The 19966-nt window shown below is 34.3% G+C and overlaps 2 protein-coding genes across 2 annotated transcripts; both read right to left on the bottom strand.

The window, feature by feature from the left end:
- Positions 1–1722: 1722 nt before the first annotated feature.
- On the bottom strand, positions 1723–3756 carry LOC104088899 (trimethyltridecatetraene synthase-like). The gene is made up of 2 exons (XM_009593659.4): positions 2731–3756; positions 1723–2452 (listed from the first exon to the last, which is right to left on the bottom strand). Exons 1-2 carry the CDS (start codon positions 3628–3630, stop codon positions 1829–1831), a joined length of 1524 nt encoding a protein of 507 aa, XP_009591954.1. The 5' UTR covers positions 3631–3756; the 3' UTR covers positions 1723–1828.
- Positions 3757–17475: 13719 nt separating this feature from the next.
- Positions 17476–18926, bottom strand: LOC104088897 (5-OH-xanthotoxin synthase-like). The gene is made up of 2 exons (XM_009593658.4): positions 18525–18926; positions 17476–18139 (listed from the first exon to the last, which is right to left on the bottom strand). Exons 1-2 carry the CDS (start codon positions 18777–18779, stop codon positions 17528–17530), a joined length of 867 nt encoding a protein of 288 aa, XP_009591953.1. The 5' UTR covers positions 18780–18926; the 3' UTR covers positions 17476–17527.
- Between the last annotated feature and the right edge of the window lie 1040 nt (positions 18927–19966).

Genomic DNA, 19966 nt, shown 5'->3' with positions numbered 1-19966 from the left:
ATCTGGGAAAATTGTGAACGTTGTTAGTCGAAATTATTGTAGTTAAATCAAAACCAATCATTTATGTTTATAAAGATTACTATCTAAACACAAATTATTGGTTTAAATTGCCAAATATATTTTGAAAAACGGCTCTAATGTCACCTAATAATGGCATGTTTAGCCAATCTTCTAAAATCAACTTATTTTGAGAAGTGCTTTTTTCAAAAGTGTTTTTAAAAAAAATACTTTTGCTGAGAAAGAGTTTCTGTTTGGTTAAGTATTTCTGAAAAATTGAAATGCCATCCTTCTATGTGTTGTGTAAAGCTTGCTAGTTTTCTTCTTTATGGAACTTTTTCCTCTATCAGCTGCCGCATGCAGTTCTTTATGAATTTAAATTGAAGGAAAAAGGTTAGTTAATTTGGAATCATTATAACTTGAGACTAGGTGGACCTTAGCCTTTCTTACTTTGGAACTTATCTGTAGAACCATCCAGTGCAATTAAATTCTTTTTGTAAAACCATTGGCTAATTAATCAAGTACTCCTACAACTCTTAGGTAAAATAGGGAATTTGTCTTTTTTCTTATTTCTTTTTGTTTTTCCCTTTTAGTCTATTAAGATAATAATCGTAGTCCATTCATAAACGGGCATCCTGGAGATTCATTTACACTTATAATTGAAAACAATGTGCATTGCGTATAAGTCAGTGTTGCAAGATGAAGATTGGAGCTATGGTTTTGGTTTTGTGGAGTTACACAGAAGTGTAGATAAATACAGTGATGGATGAAGTGACATAAATTTTTAGGGTCATGCTTGAATTTGTGCATGTGATGAAAAATAGAGGACAAACAAGCCAAAAAAAAAGATATTTTCTTGTGAAAATCTTGACGTTATTGTTCCCACCATTGGAATAAGAGTAAATTAGATAATAATAGCCTCATGAATACAACCCCACTGTCCTGGGAGGGGACCAAGCAGGGCACAACTTGGCCTAACACTACTGAGAAAATATCAGTCACACAATACTTAGGAAATTCAGGGCTCGGGAAGGACAATTTAATATATACCTGGTTTCTAGACAAATGAACTAATTTGATCCTGAAATAATATAATAATCGAAGAAATACAAAGCACTTAGCCTTGAAATTTAGATGAAATAGCAAAGATAGTGATTCCGTGAACACGGTTTCCGAACACAACAATTATGAGATCAAAAAGCAAGAGAGTGAAATTGTATAAAGCTTTGTATAGAATATAGTATATATTCTTGCCAGAAATTTCGTGTCCTTTACAATGGTAACTGAGCTCACTATTTATAGCTCTCCCTAAGGAAAAAAGGTCCTAGGATCATACCCTCCTTTAATGCCAATTATGAGGGTCATTGATGAATATGTAGCGTTAAGCATAAATGCCAAATTCTCTGTAAAGGACCGTCACTCTTAATGCTGTAGAATATTCCTTAGTAAATGCTACTAGACGCATATCATTTAATACACTTTTATGCACGTTATCCGTTCCAGTGACAAGCGTAGTGACTGCGTTTGGTCCTCAGCCATCCCATCTTGGATTCCACGTGTCTTCCTCTTAGTGAGCCACGTGTCATATCATATTTTACCCTATACAGATAGTCCTCTGGGTCAGTATACTTTTAAAATGGCTACTTAATTAGCTAAGTCTTTCCTAAAGCGGATCCAAGATTTGCAGCTTATACATGTAACAGATATCTCAGAGCTAAACGCAAGTGAAAGCAAAGGAATTTCAATTAGGATTGCATCTCTTCAAATAGTAGGAGTTCTCAATGGTAGTAAACCACATATACTGATAAAGATTAATAAACTCAATAAAGTACTAATAAAGATGGATGCTAAGTCTTGGTTCCATGATCATAGATGTCGGCTTCTTTGGATGTGTAGTCAATCCATAAATTTCCTCCATGCTTATATCCTCTGCTTTCATACCTCCAGTTAATTTCCAATTGAACCCGTGCAATAAGTTAGCTATCGTTGTGCGGACCACCTTAATCCCAAGGCTATATCTGGGGCACCTCCTCCTTCCTGAACTAAATGGCAGCAGTGTGAAGTTTTGTCCCTTTATGTCAATGTCATTTTCTAAGAACCTTTCTGGAATGAATTCTTCTGGCCTATCCCAATACTTAGGATTTCTTCCTAAAGACCATGCATTTACAAATACTGTTGTTCCCTTTGGTATGTCATAACCAGCAACATTACAGTCCTCAATTGAGTAATGGGGAGGAAGCAATGTACATAGTGGGTGCAGTCGAAATGTCTCTTTGATTATGGCATCTATATATGGTAGGCGACAAAAGTCCTCTTCTTCTACCCATCGTTCTTTGCCAATAACTCTGTTAAGTTCCTGATTTGCCTTCTCTATAACCTTTGGATTCCTCAAAAGTTCTTGAAATGCCCATTCTACTGCTGCAGCTGAAGTATCTGTTCCACCTGCCAGCAAATCCTAGCTTAGATAGCCAAAAAGAAAAAAAAAATAAGTATTAAAATGAACTGATTGAAGCTTTATGAGCTATAATAGAATATTTTGAGAAAATAAAACTGGGATTGGCCTTTTTCAAATGATTTGCAGTTTTAGGTTTCAAAAAAATAATAATAAATTACTCGAAATATTCCTTTGATAGGTAGTTTAATTGTCGCTACAACCCTTTAAAAAGAAAGCGGACGATCTTTTTGGACTTTGTTGTATTATGCTAAAAACTTTTATATAACAAGAAAACTTACATGTATTAATCCCATCAAGTGATCCTTAGTAAGCTTAACTTCAAGATTAGGGTCATCAGCCAGCTGCAATATGACATCAACCATGTCCTTTGGAACTGAATTCTCCTTTGCTTTTGCCTTGTGATCTTCAAGAACAGACTTGTGAAATTCTACAAAACTCTTTCCCAATGCCTTCATTCTCTTTACGTACCCTTGTGAGTCGAACCAACTCAGTAAAGGTACCCAATCCCCAAGATTGATCACCCCATTAAGTAAAAAGAATTCATCTAGCATCCACTGCAACTTTTCAAGTGATACTATTGAAGTATTTGATTTTGATTCATCACTATAGTACTTGCCACTCATAACCATCCTACTCATAGTGCTAAGTGTGAATCGAGGTAAATGGTCTTTGAGAAAAACTGGCTTTCCTGAGAGAGTGTGAAGACTAGAAATCAAAGTTCGTGTTTCCTCAACACGAATATACTTGAATGACTCAAGCCTTTTGGGATTAAATATTTCGGTGAGGTAGATTTTTCGAGCTTGTCGCCAGAATGCACCATAAGGTGCCCATGTCATGTCTGAGTAGTTATAGCTAGTGTACTTACCTGCAGAGAGTGCAGGACGAGAAGCAAAGCTGGCGTCATGTGTTTTCAAGAACTCTTTAGCCATTTCTGGAGATGATGCTACAAGAACAGGTTTGGAACCAAACTTTAAGAACATCAAATCTCCATATTTTTGTAAAAGATGGTGCAAAGACTCATGTGGGAGTGAACCGAGAAGGTTCAAATTGCCTATAATTGGCCATTGCCTCGGACCTGGTGGTAGTTTTCTTTTGGGGTATTGATCTATGATGACTTTTGAAATAATAGCTAATGCTAGTAAGCATCCCAAAGTAATGAAAACCGAGGAAATCTCCATTACTGATAATGCCAAGAAAAGCTTGGAGACATATATATAGTGCAGTCTGCTAGTTCTTGAATGCCTGAAAATGGCAGTGTTTAAGTGGGGCAGAGTTTCTATTGTTTGGAACTCTTTTTAGCAGCCTTTGAAAAGTAAACGTTGGAAAATTTCTTCTTTTTCCATTATTTCTAGCTTGATAATTCTAATTAGCTAGGACTACTAGCCTGTTTGGCTTACCACGCCAAAATTGTTTTTTTTTTATTTTTTAAAAAGTATTTTTTTTTTCTCGAGGTGTTTGATCAAGTTTTTTTTATGAAAATAAGTGCTTTTGACTAGAAGGAGCAGAAAAAAGTAAATTTTCTCCGGAATCAGAAGCAGAAGCAGTTTTGACTTTTTTTTTCATACCAAAAATACCCTTTGCAAAATATTATATATACCAAAATAATATTACTTAGTTTAAACTATTAAGTAATATAAAATGACTTTTGGGATGAACTTTCATATTTATTGGATGAATTTTTGATATATTTAAATTATATTGAAAGAATAAAGTACTTTTTAATTTTATTTTTATATTTTACTTAAATAAAATAAAAAATTAATTATTATCTTTAATAATAAATATTTGTAATTATTTATCTACGTACTATTAAGCAAATCTATTTATGTTCTTATTTATAATTTGACACATAAAAATACTTTTTGAAAAACTTGATCAAACACAAGTTATTGTTCAAAATTGTTTTTCAAATTGATTAGCCAAACACTGTTTTTTTCCAAAAGTAATTTTTTTAAGTTGTCGAAGTATAATCTCTCCTCCTCTCTTCTCAAAAGAAATTGGAATGTGCAGCAATTTTTTTTTTTCTTTCAATTTTTAACAACCCTTACATTTCTTAAGAACCTGAAAATGTTATTCCTTGGTTAAGCTTCTCTCTTTTAAAGAATTCAATTTGGCAAGCGTATTAGAATTATTTGGAAGGAAAAATTGGGAAGCTGTCATTAGAATATATGATAGATTTAACAAATCACGATTTGTTGTACTCCTGATTAAACCAGCAACGTACATTGCGTAAAACATTACTGTTGTAAATATTGGAACACTGCTTGTAGATTATTAATAGATGCACAGAACTCAGAAGTATAAACAAAAGACAAGGAAGATATTTTCTTCTTGCAAGTTGCAACAGCTATGTTTTAACTAGTGGCAGAAGCGGACGGGTCAGGTTGGATATGGACAGGTCAAAAACGGGTAATACAAAACAAATAAAAAATTCGACATGACCCATAATTAATACAAATAAAAAATGAATTAATTGATGAATAATATCAATGAATAACTATTTTTCTGCTCATTTTGCCCCAAGTAGTTTTTACTTTTACGTAATCCAGTAAAAGAAGATATTTTTCGATATTAGTCTCTTTCATCATTGCTTGGAAAAGTCTTTGGAGACATGAGAATATTCAAGGCGTATAAGAAATGGCCATATATATGCTTCTCTGTTATTCCTATGACATGTCCTTCCTCTTGGCCGGTACTACACTTGTAAAACTAGGCTATTTTATTGTAATTACCTAGGTCATTTCTGAACAGATTCATTTAATGCTAGCATACAACTTAAACTGATCAAGAGTGATAAGAATTGAACGAAGTACTAATAAAGATGGCGGGGGAGTCCTGGTTCCATAATCATAATTCATGCTATTTTCGTTCCCGAACCTATTTTTTTTTTGTCCGTTCCAAAAATAATGACCCCTTTCTAAATTTGAAAATAATTTTGCTTAAACTTACAATTCTACTCTTAATGAGAAGCTTTTATAACCACACAAATACTCTGGGCCCCTTTTTGAATTATTTAGGACCACAAATTCCAAAAAATTTCGTTTTTTCTTAAATTTCGTGCCCAATCAAACAGGTTCACATAAATTGAAACGGAGGGGTAGATATCAGCTTATATGGGCGTGTAGTCAGTCCATAAATCTCCTCATGGCTTACGTTCATGTCTATGTTATTTTCGATGAAATATTTCTGGAATGGAACTCTTCTGGCCTTTCCCAAATCTTAGGATTTCTTCCTAACCAGCAACATTTCTATCCTCAATGGAGTAATGGAAAGGAAGCAATGCACATAAATGGTGCAGTCTAAATGCACATAAGCAATGCACCGACCCGATGTTAGTTCTACACATTGTTTTAAGGAGGCAAATCAAGTGGCAGATTAGTTAGCTAAGTTTGCTACATCCAGCTCAGAGGCTGTTGTCCACCTCTCTTTCCAGCAACTCTCTAATTGAGAAAAAGGTCCTTTTTAATTGGATAAATGCCAAATGCCTAGTATTAGGACAAGATATGATGAGGCAAATTTCTTTGTTAGTTAAGAACTCTCTTGGATCGTATTTTGACAGGGATGCAAATACCTGTTTCACTTCCTGTATTTTTTGAAGGATGCATTCTATTTTAAGATGAAATACAGCATCCCACTTAACCTGGGAAATTAAGAGAAAAAAATGTCTCTTTGATTATGGATTTTACATAAGGTAGCTGAGAAAAGTCCTCTTCTTCTACCCATCTTTCTTTTCCAATGGCTCTGTCAAGTTCTTGGTTTGCTTCTCTATGATCTTTGGATTACAACACAAATTGATTGAATGTTTTATATGTTGAATTTTGACAAGATTAATGTAAACTAGCGTGAACATTTGAAGCCTCCTTTTAGGAAGAATTTGGTAGATGCATTTTTTATGTATTTACATTGCATGTTCACACTTAATATGATGTCATGCATGACATTATTATGGCCATTTCCCTTTTATAAATAGCAAGAGTTTTGTTCATTTGAAATCATCTCTCACTTGCATTCTTATCTCCTAAGGCATTTGAATCTTTTTTCTCTCTTGTAGTATTTCATTTGTATTTTTGGAGTGAAATAAATTTGAGTTAATTGTGTCCGAGGACTAGGAAAAAATTAAATTTTGCCGAACCTCGTTAATTTCTGGTGTTCATTTTATTATTGTCTCGTTTACTATTTATTAGCTACCTTTAAATATAGTAGTTGTGATTTAATCACTCTCTATATATTCGGCTTCCGCAATAATTAGTATTAGAACTAAAGTTCCAACTTAGTATGCTGTGTGGTTGCAACATAGTCTAAACTTCCACATCATAAAAGAATTACTTTGGTGTTCTGTACTGTCAGCAAATAAATAGTATCTGTAGCAAAAATAAGAGATAATAAAAATGAAGAGTCTACATCGGGTGTCAGTAATACGTCATTGGCATCTTCGCTTATGACAAGAATTATGTCAAATGCGAAATTTGCAGTTGAAATTTTTGACGGGTCAGGACATTTCGGGATGTGGCAAGCTGAGGTTCTTGATGTCCTTTTTCAACAAGGGCTAGATATTTCTATAGAATAAAATAAACCAGACAATATCAGAGAAGGAGATTGGAAGATTATCAACCGCGTTGCTTGTGGTACCATTCGATCTTACCTCGCAAGAGAACAGAAGTATCCATATACAAAAGAAACTTCTAAAGTAAATTGTGAAATGCATTGGAGGATAAATTCTTGAAGAAAAATAGTCAAAATAAACTTTACATGAAAAAAAGATTGTTGCGCTTCACATATGTTCTTGGTACTACAATGAATGATCACATCACCAGCTTTAATAAGTTGGCGACAAATTTGCAGAATATGGACGTGATCTTTAGTGATGGAGATATGGCCTTAATGTTATTAAGTATACTTCCCTATGAGTACGAGCACCTCGAAACTACTCTACTTCATGAGAATGATGAAGTGCCTCTCAAGGAAGTTTGTTCTGCCTTGTACAGCTATGAACAAAGAAAGAGAAAAAAAATAAAAAAGTGGAGAAGGAGAAGCACTGGTCATGAGAGATCGTTCTCAAAATCATATGAGAACGAAGAAAGGAAGATCCAAGTCAAGATCTAGACCCAGCAAAGATGAATGCGCCTTTTGCCGAGAAAAGGGGCACTAGAAGAAAGACTGTCCAAAGTTGAAAAATAAAGCCAAACCTAACAATGGGAAGGCTGTCATGGATTCAAATGTAGCTGATTGTGACGACTCTGATTTCTCACTAGTTACAACTGAGCCATTCAAAACATCTGACATATGGCTGATGGATTCAGCTTGTAGCTATCATATGTGTCCCAACAAGGACTGGTTCGTTGATTTTCAAGAAGGAGAATGTGGAGTTATTCACACCGCAAATAACAATCTTCTTACTGCATATGGTATTGGTTCAATCCAATTAAGGAACCATGATGGATTGATCAAAATATTAACAGATGTTCGGTACGTACCGGAATTGAAGAAAAATTTTATTTCTGTAGGAGCCCTAGAGTAAAAAAGGCTCAAAGTAGTTACAGAAATAGGGTAATGAGAATATACTCTGGTGCACTAGTGGTAATGAAGGGAATTCGGTGAAATAATAACATGTACCACTATCGCGGTAGTACAGTTATTGGGACATCAATAGTGACATTCAGTGATGACAAGGAGGCATAAGCAACCAAGCTATGACATATGCGCTTGGAACATGCTGGAGGAAAATCCTTGAAAATTTTATCAGATCAATGATTGTTAAAAGGAGTAAAGACTTGTAATTTGGAGTTTTGTGAGCATTGTGTCAAGGGGAAACAGACAAGGGATAAATTTGGAACAACAATCCATAATACTAAAGATATTTTGGATTATGTTCACTTTGATGTTTGGGGTTCTTCCAAAACACCTTCATTAGGTGGGAAACACTATTTTGTAACCTTTATTGATGACTTTTTCCGGAGAGTATGGGTATGTACTATGAAAACCAAAGATGAGGTGCTGAGAATTTTTCTTAAATGGAAGGCGATGATAGAGACTCAAACAGGCAGAAATATAAAGTGTTCGCATAGATAACGGTGAAGAATACAAAAATAATCTTTACAATAAGATTTGTGAAGATGATGGTATTTTGAGACATTTCACCGTCAGAAATACACCACAACAGAATGGAGTGGCAGAACGCATGAATCGGACTTTGTTGGAGAAGGTTCGATGTATGCTGTCCAATACTGGCTTGGGCAAAGAATTTTGGGCTGAGGCAATAACATATGCATGCCACCTCATTAATCATCTACCATCTACGCTATTGATGGCAAGACACTATTTAAAAAATGGTATGGAAAACCTGCTGAAGATTATAATATTTTACATATGTTTGGCTCAATTGCATACTATCATGTGAAAGAGTCAAAATTGGATCTGAGAGTAAAGAAAGCTATATTTATGGGGATTACTTCTAGAGTCAAAGGATACCGATTATGGTGTTCAGAGACAAGAAAAATTATATTCAGCAGAGATGTTACCTTTGATGAATCTGCCATAACAGATAAGGTGACAGTTGAAGATGTCAAACAAATTGATGGTGCTTCAAAGCAGGTGGAGTTTGAGGGAAAATTAATTTTCCCAACACAGGGAGAAAACGAGAAAACGATAGAAGATTTTCCCTGGACAAAGGAGAAAGCAATCATATGTGTGGATGCAAACAGAAGTTTGTGGAGATCAATAAAATGGTGAGAGGTAATGTGTCCTTTAGAGATACATCAAAGATTCAAATAGAAAGGATAGGTATGATTCTGATCTCCTGTAAAAATGGTGACCATAAGTTAATTCAAGATGTTTATCATGTCCCAAAATTTAAAAGTAATATTTTGAGTTTGGGCCAATTTCTTGAAAAAGAATATGACATCCATAGGAAAAATATGCATATTTGGCTTAGAGATTCAAGTGAAATTCTAATTGCTAAAGTGCATATGGCAAAGAATAGATTATTTTCTCTAAATCTTAAGACAATTGATGCAAATTGTTTGAAGGCTAATATGCAAGATGAATCATGGTGTTGGCACATGTGATTTGGGCACTTGATTTTTGAATCGCTCAAATCAATGGGAGAAAAGAACATGGTGCATGGGATACCATCAATCAACCATCCCAATCAATTATGTGAAGCTTGTCTTCTTGGAAAACATGCAAGGAGGAGTTTTCTAAAGGAGGCCATGTCAAGATTAACCAAACCGCTCCAGAAGTTCACACCGATATGTGTGAGCTAATCAATCCATCTTCCATTGGTAAAAGTAAATACTTTCTGCTCTTCATTGATGACTTTAGTAGAAAGACTTGGGTTTATTTCTTAAGTCAAAAATCTGAAGTTTTTGCTGCTTTTCAAAATTTTAAAGTACTTGTCGAAAAAGAAAGTGGCTATGAAATTAAAGCTTTAAGGTCTGATAGAGGAGGTGAATTCACTTCAAAAGAATTTAATGACTTCTGTCAGTCTCATGGAATTCGTCGCCCTCTAACGGTACCTTATTCACCCCAACAAAATACAATTGCGGAGAGAAAGAATCGAATGATTCTTAATGTGGATAGATGTATGTTGAAAGCTAAAAGTATGCCCAAGGAATTTTGGGCCGAAGTTATTTCTTGTGCAGTTTATTTGAAAAATAGGTCTCTAACAAGAAATGTTAGAGATCAAACTCCTCAAGAAGCATGGAGTAGAAGAAAATCAAGTGTCAAGCACTTGAGAATCTTTGGGAGCATAGCCTATGCTCATGTGCCACAACAAAGGAGAGCGAAGATTGACGATCGAAGTGTCAAGCATGTGTTTGTTGGCTATGATACGAGTTCAAAAGGCTACAAGTTATATAACCCAAGCAGTGTCAAGGTGGTGGTAAGTCACGATATTGAATTTGATGAAGAATTGACATGGAATTAGGAAGCTCGGGAAGAAACTTCATATAATTTTATTCCCTACTTTGCTGATGAAGAACCAGAGACCGTGGAACCTGTGCAGGATACAATTCAACATCCTTCTCCAACAAATGTTGCATCTCCCTCTTCTCAAGAAAGTTCAAATGAACAACCACAAAGGACAAGGAGTATTCAAGAGCTCCATGAGGAAACAGAAGAAGTTACTAATATTCTCTTTGCTGACAATGAACCAATAAACTTTGATGAAGTTGTTACAAACAAAAGGTGGAGACAAGCCATGGAGGAGGAGATCGAGTAAATAGAGAAGACCAATACTTGGGAGTTACCAATTCTTCCCAAGGGTCATCGAGCAATTCGAGTAAAATGGGTATACAAGATAAAAATGAATATTGATGGAGATGTGGAGAGATACAAGGCACGACTTGTGGCTAAAGGCTACAAGAAAAGGCACGACATTGACTATGAAGAAGTCTATGCACCTGTTGCCCGCATGGAGACGATTCATTTGCTGATCTCTTTGGCGGCGCAAATAAAGTGGAAGATCCATCAACTTGATGTCAAGTCAGCCTTCTTGAATGGCTATCTTGAAGAAGAAGTCTATGTTGAACAACCATTGGGATTCGTGGTAAATAAACCACGAAGATAAAGTGCTGAAGTTGAACAAAGCTTTATATGGATTGAAGCAAACCCCATGAGCATGGAATAGTTGCATCGACAAGTATTTTCAAGACAATGGGTTTACTCGTTGTCTCCATGAATATGCTCTTTATCTTAAAGTTCATACTAGTGGAGATATATTGCTTGTTTGTCTTTATGCTGATGATCTTATTTTTACGGGTAATAACCCAAGTTTGTTTGAAGCTTTTAAGAAAGATATGTCCCGTGAGTACGAGATGATAGACGTAGGGCGCATGTCATACTACCTGGGCCTAGAAGTGAAGCAGATGGATGATGGAATTTGTATCTCTCAAGAAATCTATACAAAAGAGATATTGAAGAAGTTCAACATGCTTGATTGCAACCCCGTGAACACACCAATGGAGAGTGGGACAAAGTTGTCCAAGTTTGACGAAGGAGAAAAAGTGGATCCCATATTTTTCAAAAGTCTTGTGGGAAGTTTAATGTACTTGGCTTGTACCAGGCCAGATATACTCTTTGTAGTTGGAGTAGTAAGCCGCTTCATGGAAGCTCCTACCTCCACTCATTTGAAAGTCACTAGAAGAATTCTTCGTTACCTAAAAGGTACGATCGACTTTGGGTTATTTTATTCTTCTTCTAATAATTTTAACCTTATGGGATATTGTGATAGTGATTATGCGAGAGATATTGATGATAGAAAAAGCACAACTGGTTATGTGTTTTTCTTGGGTGATTGTGTTATTTCCTGGAGTTCAAAGAAATAATCAATTGTTACTCTCTCGATTTTTGAAGCTGAATATGTAGCAGCAACATCTTGTACTTATCATGCTATTTGGCTGAGAAGATTATTAAAGGAGCTCAATTTACTATAAATTAAAGCTATAAAGATTTGTATTGACAACAAATCCGCACAGGCACTTGCGAAGAAGTCAGTGTATCATGATCGGAGCAAGCATATGTTGGTAATTTGTGTTCAAATTCAGAAAATCATGTAAAGTAAAAGAGAAACAGAAATATATAAGAAGAACAAAATTAAATCTGAGCCCACTGAATTCACAGTGTATACTTAAGGAATTTAATTCCCTCACTGTTGCCCAAGGTATACGGATTAATTCCTCCCAGGATAGAACGAAATAACTATTCTGATATAGCGGCACTTCAAATCACAGAACTTCAGCGAACTTAACAAACGGAGCAAATCACACTTGACACTTATGTTTATTTATAAAATAATGCAACAATGTAGGAAAGAGGGAAGAAGATTTCAGATTTTCCATCTCTAAAAATGAGGCCAAGCCTCTAAATTTATAGACAAAGGAAGGGTGATATGGAGAAGTGCAATCCAAAAGGTGCCTCTTCCATTTTCCATTCACACCCTTTAAAGAAAAATCGCAACAATCTCCCACATGAATGGGGAATGGACATATGTGAAAAAACATGCATGAAAATACTATATGATTCGCAAGTAAGGATTAAACACATCTGGATAAGTAGGTTTCCCTTTGAACTTTCCGTAGTGAACTTATGTCGGATATACTCGGTCAATCGGTAGATTTGATTCTTTGAACCGTCGAACTTTGGTGTATACCTAGACAACCATAAGTCACACAATCAACCCTTAACCGTCTTTGGTTCTCATTGTTGTGTTCGTTTCAGCCATGAACACCGTCTGATTTCATAAGTGCATATATAGATAATTAGCCTTATAGAACTCTCCTTGAAGTGGCTAACACTTCACACTTACATAGGTGATTCCTAAACGTGTTATCCCGTAGATACACTATTTAATATACCCCGTATCAAAATTAAAAACCATTAAAAACCTTAATGCTTTATCCTTGATACTGAACATTGTCTCATCACGAGAATGAACAAATTTTTTTTTTATTTAACAATGTTGAACCGTCATTAATGACTTTGTTTGAGCTCCTTGAACCTAGATCTTGGGATCTCCAGTATTCTAGGTAGATTTACCGCCACAATGACTTGTCCTTGGCCATAGTCTCATTCCCCTCGATGATCTTTCAACTATCTCTCTAGTTAGGCCTTTTATAAATGGATCCGACACATTATCGTTTGACTTCACATAGTCAATTATGAAAATTTTCCTAGAGAGTAGTTGCCTAATATTTTTATATCTTCGCCATTTTTTGACAAGATTTTTCGTTATTCATAATGCTCCCAACCCTTCCTATTGCCGCTTGACCATCGCAATGTATGCATATAGGTGCCAATATTTTGGGCTAAGATGGAATTTCTTCAAGAAAAGTTAGAAGCCATTCAACTTCTTCACCGGCCTTGTCTAAGGCTATAAACTCAGCCTCCAGTGTAGAGCGGTCAATGCATATTTGTTTGGACGATTTCCAAGATATCGCTCTTCCACCGACTGTTTAGAATCGGTTGAACCGGTGATCTAATTTGCATCACTATACCCCTCTATTATCGCGGGATACTTATTGTAGTGCAAAGCATAATTTGGAGTATATTTCAAATACTTCAAAATTCGTTTTATTGTCATGAAAGTTCAATGCAAACTTTCTTATGTCGCAGACTAATACGTCTCGACCTTCGATTGCATATCACATTATTGACTACACTTAATATAGTAATAGTGTATTATAATAACAGCTGGAATGATTGGCATCAGTTGTAGCCACAACCTTTTAATATATAACTCATTTCGCAATCATTCCGTCATTTTCAAGCTTTTGTATGCTATTTTTTCTCTTTGGTTTATTTGAGGAGGAGCTAACAAAGGAAAAGATATTTTTTGGGATTTGTTCCTCAAACTTAAGAGGAGAAGTATGATAATTTTACAGAATTAATTATAGGAGTAAGAATGGAGTTTCGACTGGCATGAAAATGGGTGTAATTTAAAAAGGAGAGTAAGTTTTTATACTTTTCTTTTTGTATTTGCTGAAATTTTGTTGAATAAAATGATATGCTGAATAGGGTGAAAATAAAAAGGAAAATATAAGAATAGATAACTAAGAAAAACAGAGATGAAACAAAAAGGGAAAAGAAGATGAATGTGTGGCCGATTGTCCATTTTCTTCTGCTTTCCTTTGTTTTAAAAGTAAAAAAGTAGAAGAAATTTTATACTATCTTTTGTGGGAAGAGGATCAAATATATAGAGCTTAATTCAAACACCAATACTTGCTAATTAATTTTTGTTCGAGTCCAAAGGTAAATCTTTAAAATTTGAGATTACTGAGTTTTGAACCAAATCTGATACTGACGTAATACCATATATATATATATATATATGGATGAGCATATGAAAAGGAGCAATTGCTAAAGGAGTAAAGCAAATATGACGAAGCAAAAAGTTAATAAAATTATGCTTGGTGCATGATGTTTTTTTTTCCTTCTAATTTCTTTTAACAGAGTCAAATTGAATGATCAATTTATTCAGCCAAGATTCGAGGAGAGATACTTTAAATTTTACTTGAGCTATCAGCAACAGGACAGAAGAGACACACAAGACCTGTTCTATAGCAAATTGCTTCCAGTTTCGGATGCTTGCACCAAAAGCATCTGATCGACCGGAATGCAGGTGCATTCCAGGCAAACTATTTCAACCTTGCATTTGATGTGCATATACACATTGTTTTCGGTTCTATACATATTTTATATTTTGATAAACTCTTTCCTGAATTGGATATGCTGAGAACTCTTTCGTGTTACCTTTTCCCTGCCTTATTAATCTTGATAAATATTATGTATTCGGTATTGAGGTAAAGAAGATATTTTGGCATTATGGTTGCTATTTGGAAGACGGACATAGAGCTTATTTATATTACATTCTTGGGTGTCTGATACTGTAGCTTTGTAATAATACATGTATGATGTTTGTATAAGGTTACATAACACTCTAGAGCGACAACAAATTGTTGCAAATGTGAGGGACCGGCAAAATGAGGAAGAGTCCTACAAAAAGGTTGCAGAAGATTATGAAGGGTTTTCATATAGTGTGACAAGGAACGAAGGTCTTGTAGCTTTTGTCCAAACAATACTCATATATTACCATTTGAAGCAAACTCAATAGTACTAAAGTGAAAAATATTGTGTGAAAAGCTTGTAAGCATCACATAGTCTAAGCAAATCTATATCATTCTTTTTTTTTTCATAAGTGAATGCACATCGTTATTTATTTAACACTCAACAAAATATGCAATATTCATGATTTCTATTTATAGTAATCATTAATTTTAACGGCAAAGTGGGGAATTAATTATTTCTGTTGCTCTGAAAATGCATAACCTCCAATTGGTCACTTATATTAGAAAGAAGTTCACATATCATATCATGTTACAGACCTATATAAAGTACTAAGGTATCATCTATGGTTATACATGATATTTCAATACCTTCCTCAGTTGACCATGGTACCAGAGTTTTCATGAAGTTAGATGATAAACTTAATTAGCTCTTAATTTCAAATTTTCTGTTTTATCTTTTTGCTGAACTTTATTTCTTCTATCTCGACTATACTTACAAAAAGATAATTTATAAATTCAATGATGTTTTTATCGACCGCGCGAAGCGCGTGCAAATTAACTAGTGTACTCTCTAAAGTTTAAATTTTAGCATTTCTTTCATTTGTCAAAATATAGAAGCTTATGCGAATGATGATTGTGGATGTATTTATGTATTCTTCAAATGCCAACTTCTTTGATGTGGCACCGTTATTATTCGCTTGTTTAATCATCATTTTGGTGATTTTGTAGCTTGTCAGTTTGTAAGTAAATTTTCTTAATTTTTCATTTTTGATTATTAGTTTCTTTCATCTTTAATGGTTATAATGTTTTCGCATGCCAGCCTTTTGACATTCTTCATTACACTCTATAAAAATGTGGTTCATGCTTTAGGCAGAAACGGTACCATTCTACTCAGTTAGGCTTCTGATCTATTATTGCCTTCAATTAGCTTAGACAGATTTGATTGGTTACGATTAATACTTGTGTGTCTATTGTTATTACTCTTTTTTTTATTTGAGTCCAATAAGTCATGAATATTCTTTCTATGTTCGTTATAATTTGTTTATCATATTATTTTTAAAGGCATCAATTTAATTATTTTCTTAGCAAAGTGAACTAAAGTAACTCATTCTTTTGGAACTAATTTTATCAATATTAGAAAAAATTATGGGATGAGTTAGATAATATAAATCTATAATTTGGATTCAACTGATAATCTTTTATGGTAGTTCTAAATATTTTATTCATAAATTTTATCACTTTTTGTGTTTTATTCAATATGAAATTTTATTAAAAAGTTCTGAGATTCATATTCAATTTCTCATCAAAAAGTTAATTTGTGTCAATATATCATTCTCTAATCTATAATAGTATTAGAATTTTCATGAAGTACGATCAAACTACTGAACTACCAACATCTGAGATGCGATCATCATGTTATAATATTTGATACTATTATATTTACCCAATTCAATTTCTCCTATCACATTTATGAATGAAAGGACTCGTAGTTTTGAATCTGACAAAGTTAGGTGTACGTGCAATTATCATTTATATATATATTTGAATGAAATTTACCGATTTCAATATTTATTATGTATCTCTATCACAATTAACTACTAATTTTATGCAAGTATAGCATTAAATTGACCATGTTGTACTAGCCATCATAAGGAAGACATATGTTGATAGAATTTATGTACAACTTCTACAAAATACTACTTTCATTCGACAACAACTTATTGATATGTATGCAACTATAAAAAGAGGAGGCTACCGTTTTTTTAAACACAAGGAACAAACTTGAAGACGTGAAGTACTTACAACCACTATATTATTTTACAATATTTGTATTGATTAGCATAGGATACACGTACAATGCACGTTCAAGCAGTGGCGGATCTATGTACAAATTTTATGTGTTTTAGCACCCATTGAACTCCACATAAATTGTGTATTGTTATATAAAAAAATATAAGAAAACTAATATAAGATGCTAGCAAGTACCCAGGAACCAAAAAGACTAATGAGTGTTGTGGTGTTGCGGTTGAAGTAAAGGTGTATTTGAAACTAGAGGCGTGGGTTCGATTCCTACTTGATTTGCGACTAGAAGTCATTTTTTGATAACCATAGTTTTCTTATTATTTTTTTTTCTCTGTTGCATTCGAATAATTGTACACTTTTTTTCTCTGTTGCATTCGAATAATTGCGACCTTAAAATCCCGGATCCGTTACTATGTTCAAGAACTAGTTAATTAATAACTAGCATGTATTTTCTATCAACAAGAGTACAAATTCTTACCCCGTGTCCTAACTCATCTCCACATCATAGAACCACATATATAGGGGCAAAGCTGTTTCTTTTTTGCATTCAACAACCCCCCCCCCCCCCCCCAAACCCAACACCACAAGATAACCTTATACATAAAAGAAACTAAAATGCAACACTGTTAAGGCTAGGTGTAGAAGAAGACGCAGTCGTGATTTAATTATTGAATTCCGAATGATGTTATTATACTTAATTCGAGTAGAAAATCTACAAATAATTTTTAGGGATAAGGCAAAGTTCATTTTTCTTATGCATGGTAATTCCAGGCTTAACATCCGTGTCAATGTCCTCTTTTTTCATCCCACAAGGTAACTCCCAATCAAATGCATAAAGAAGATTTGATAATGCAAGTTCCATGGATGCAACTCCAAGTGCTATCCCTGGGCATCCTCTTCTTCCAGCTCCAAATGGAATATAATCAAAGTCATGGCCCTTAAAATCAATATTGCTATTCAAGAATCTTTCAGCTATAAATTGTTCTGAATTTTCCCATATTTCAGGATCCCTTAGTATAGCCCATGAATTAACATGAATTATGGTTCCCGGCTGAATTTCATACTGTTCTAATGTGGATTTTTCCATTGATTCTCTTGGCAGTAGGACTGGAACTGGTGGGTACAATCTAAAAGACTCCTTTATCACTGCTTTGAAATAGGGAAGATTTTGGATATCATCTTCAGTCACAATATTGCTTTTCTTTCCAACTGATTTTCTGATTTCTTCTTGGACTTTCTTCATAGCTTTTGGATTCTTCATGAGGGCTGTCATTGTCCATACTACTGCAGCTGCGCTAGTGTCTGATCCTGCTAGTAACACATTCTACAAAGAAATTGACAGGGAAAGAAAATAAAAGTTGTCAATTAATGAGGAAGCCTCAAGGAAATACAGACCACATTTAATTTGTGCTACCGTAAGTTATTCATGTCACTCTATTTAAGCTAATCTCAATGCAATTTTATATTATATAAAACAAAAGTTTCATAAGAATAACAAATGACAAGGAAAAAGTGTCTTTAGCAATAAAAATTCTCTATATTTTCTACTAGCATGGCATCATATCAATCTCCAACAAAATCAAAAGACTCTAACAATCATTACACCTAATTAAAGTAAACGTACTAACATCAGCGTGACCGGTTAATTTTAGTGAATCCTCACAATATATACGTATATATATAGGTAGGTTTAAGACATAGGAAATTACCATGACAAGTGCTTTTATATCCTCCAAAGTGAGATCAATTGGTGTTGATTTCTCTTTCTTCAATTGGAGCAGAATATCAAGAATATCTCCTTCCATGGATTTTGGCCTATTGGGATTAAGATGCTGCTCAATGAGTTCTTTATAAAACTCATCCAAATCATTGAAAATCTTCTCAAGTCGAGCTGTAACTCCAGTAAGTTTATCAATCCAGCTTAAAGAAGGGAAAAAATCAGACACAAAGAAACTAGCCATCATTGCTCCAGATTCTTCTAAAAGAAAATTGAATCTCTTCCTTTCAAAGTATCATATTGATGCAAATTTCCAATGAATGGAAGCCCTATAGGACCTGGTAGCAGATTAGTTTTTCCACCCTTTTTGGCTTTAAGAAGAAGGAAAATAAGAATGATAGGAAAGGCTGCAAAGATTAGAAAGAGTATCATTTTGTTAATTTTTCCCTCAACCTCTGCAAACCACTGATCTTTTTCTTTGATTCTTTTCAATTACAACAAGAATCTCTAAAACATATTAAGGTTATACGGATCTTGATGTAACTGATATCCGACTGACATATAGGCCATGACGGTGACGTAGAAAAATCATAGGCTCATAATTAAATCTTGAGAATGACCATTTTCCCCTAGCAATCAATACTTTGCAGGTTTTCAAGATATTTGTCTCGTCAGCATACTAACGATAGCGTAATGAATAAATATCTTGTAGGGAGCGCATGTGATTCTCAATTATTGGTAAATTCTAATTTTGATATTTGTCATATGTTATTAAGTACAGTTTGTGGGACCATCTAATAAAAAGAAAGAAAGAAAATGATGACAACAAGTTGCAATAATGACGTGGGCGGCTGAAAAAAAAGTTTGACAACTTACGAAGTAAATTGCATATGCAAGCATTTTGATTGGCTGAAAGATTTGGCAAGTTTTGCTATAAATAGCAGGCTTCGTTCTTCATTTTATACACATCTAAAACAAGAGAGAAATATTAGAGCTCTGAGAGTAAAATAGTCTGTGAGAAAATAGAGTGGAGTAATATAGTGGTGAGATATTTAAAATAAAGAGTGTTATTTCTTTTGAGTCGTAGTAGTCTTTTGACACTACAAAGTTGTAATATTATAGTAGTATTATATTACTCCTCTCGGGTATTGTATTTTACCCCGTTAACAGATTTGGTGTCATTATTACTCTCTTGTGTTATTATTATTTATTGTGGATATTATTCCTGGGCGAGATATTTTTTTTTCCAACAATGTGGTATCAGAGCCATGGCGAATAATGATCTGCTGTCTTTTCAGTACCATCGTCTCACAAAAGATAATTATGAGAAATGTTGTCTACGTATGAAAGCCATTTTTGGCTCTCAAGATGTGTGGGAAATCGTAGACAAAGGGTATGCAAAACCCGATAATGAGGAAGCTCTGCTCAAAATGA

The sequence above is a fragment of the Nicotiana tomentosiformis genome, chromosome 3 (genome assembly GCF_000390325.3).
Source record: "Nicotiana tomentosiformis chromosome 3, ASM39032v3, whole genome shotgun sequence".
NCBI lineage: Eukaryota > Viridiplantae > Streptophyta > Magnoliopsida > Solanales > Solanaceae > Nicotiana > Nicotiana tomentosiformis.
The sequence above is the reverse complement of the archived record's forward strand: the minus strand, read 5'-3'. Positions and strand labels throughout refer to the sequence as shown.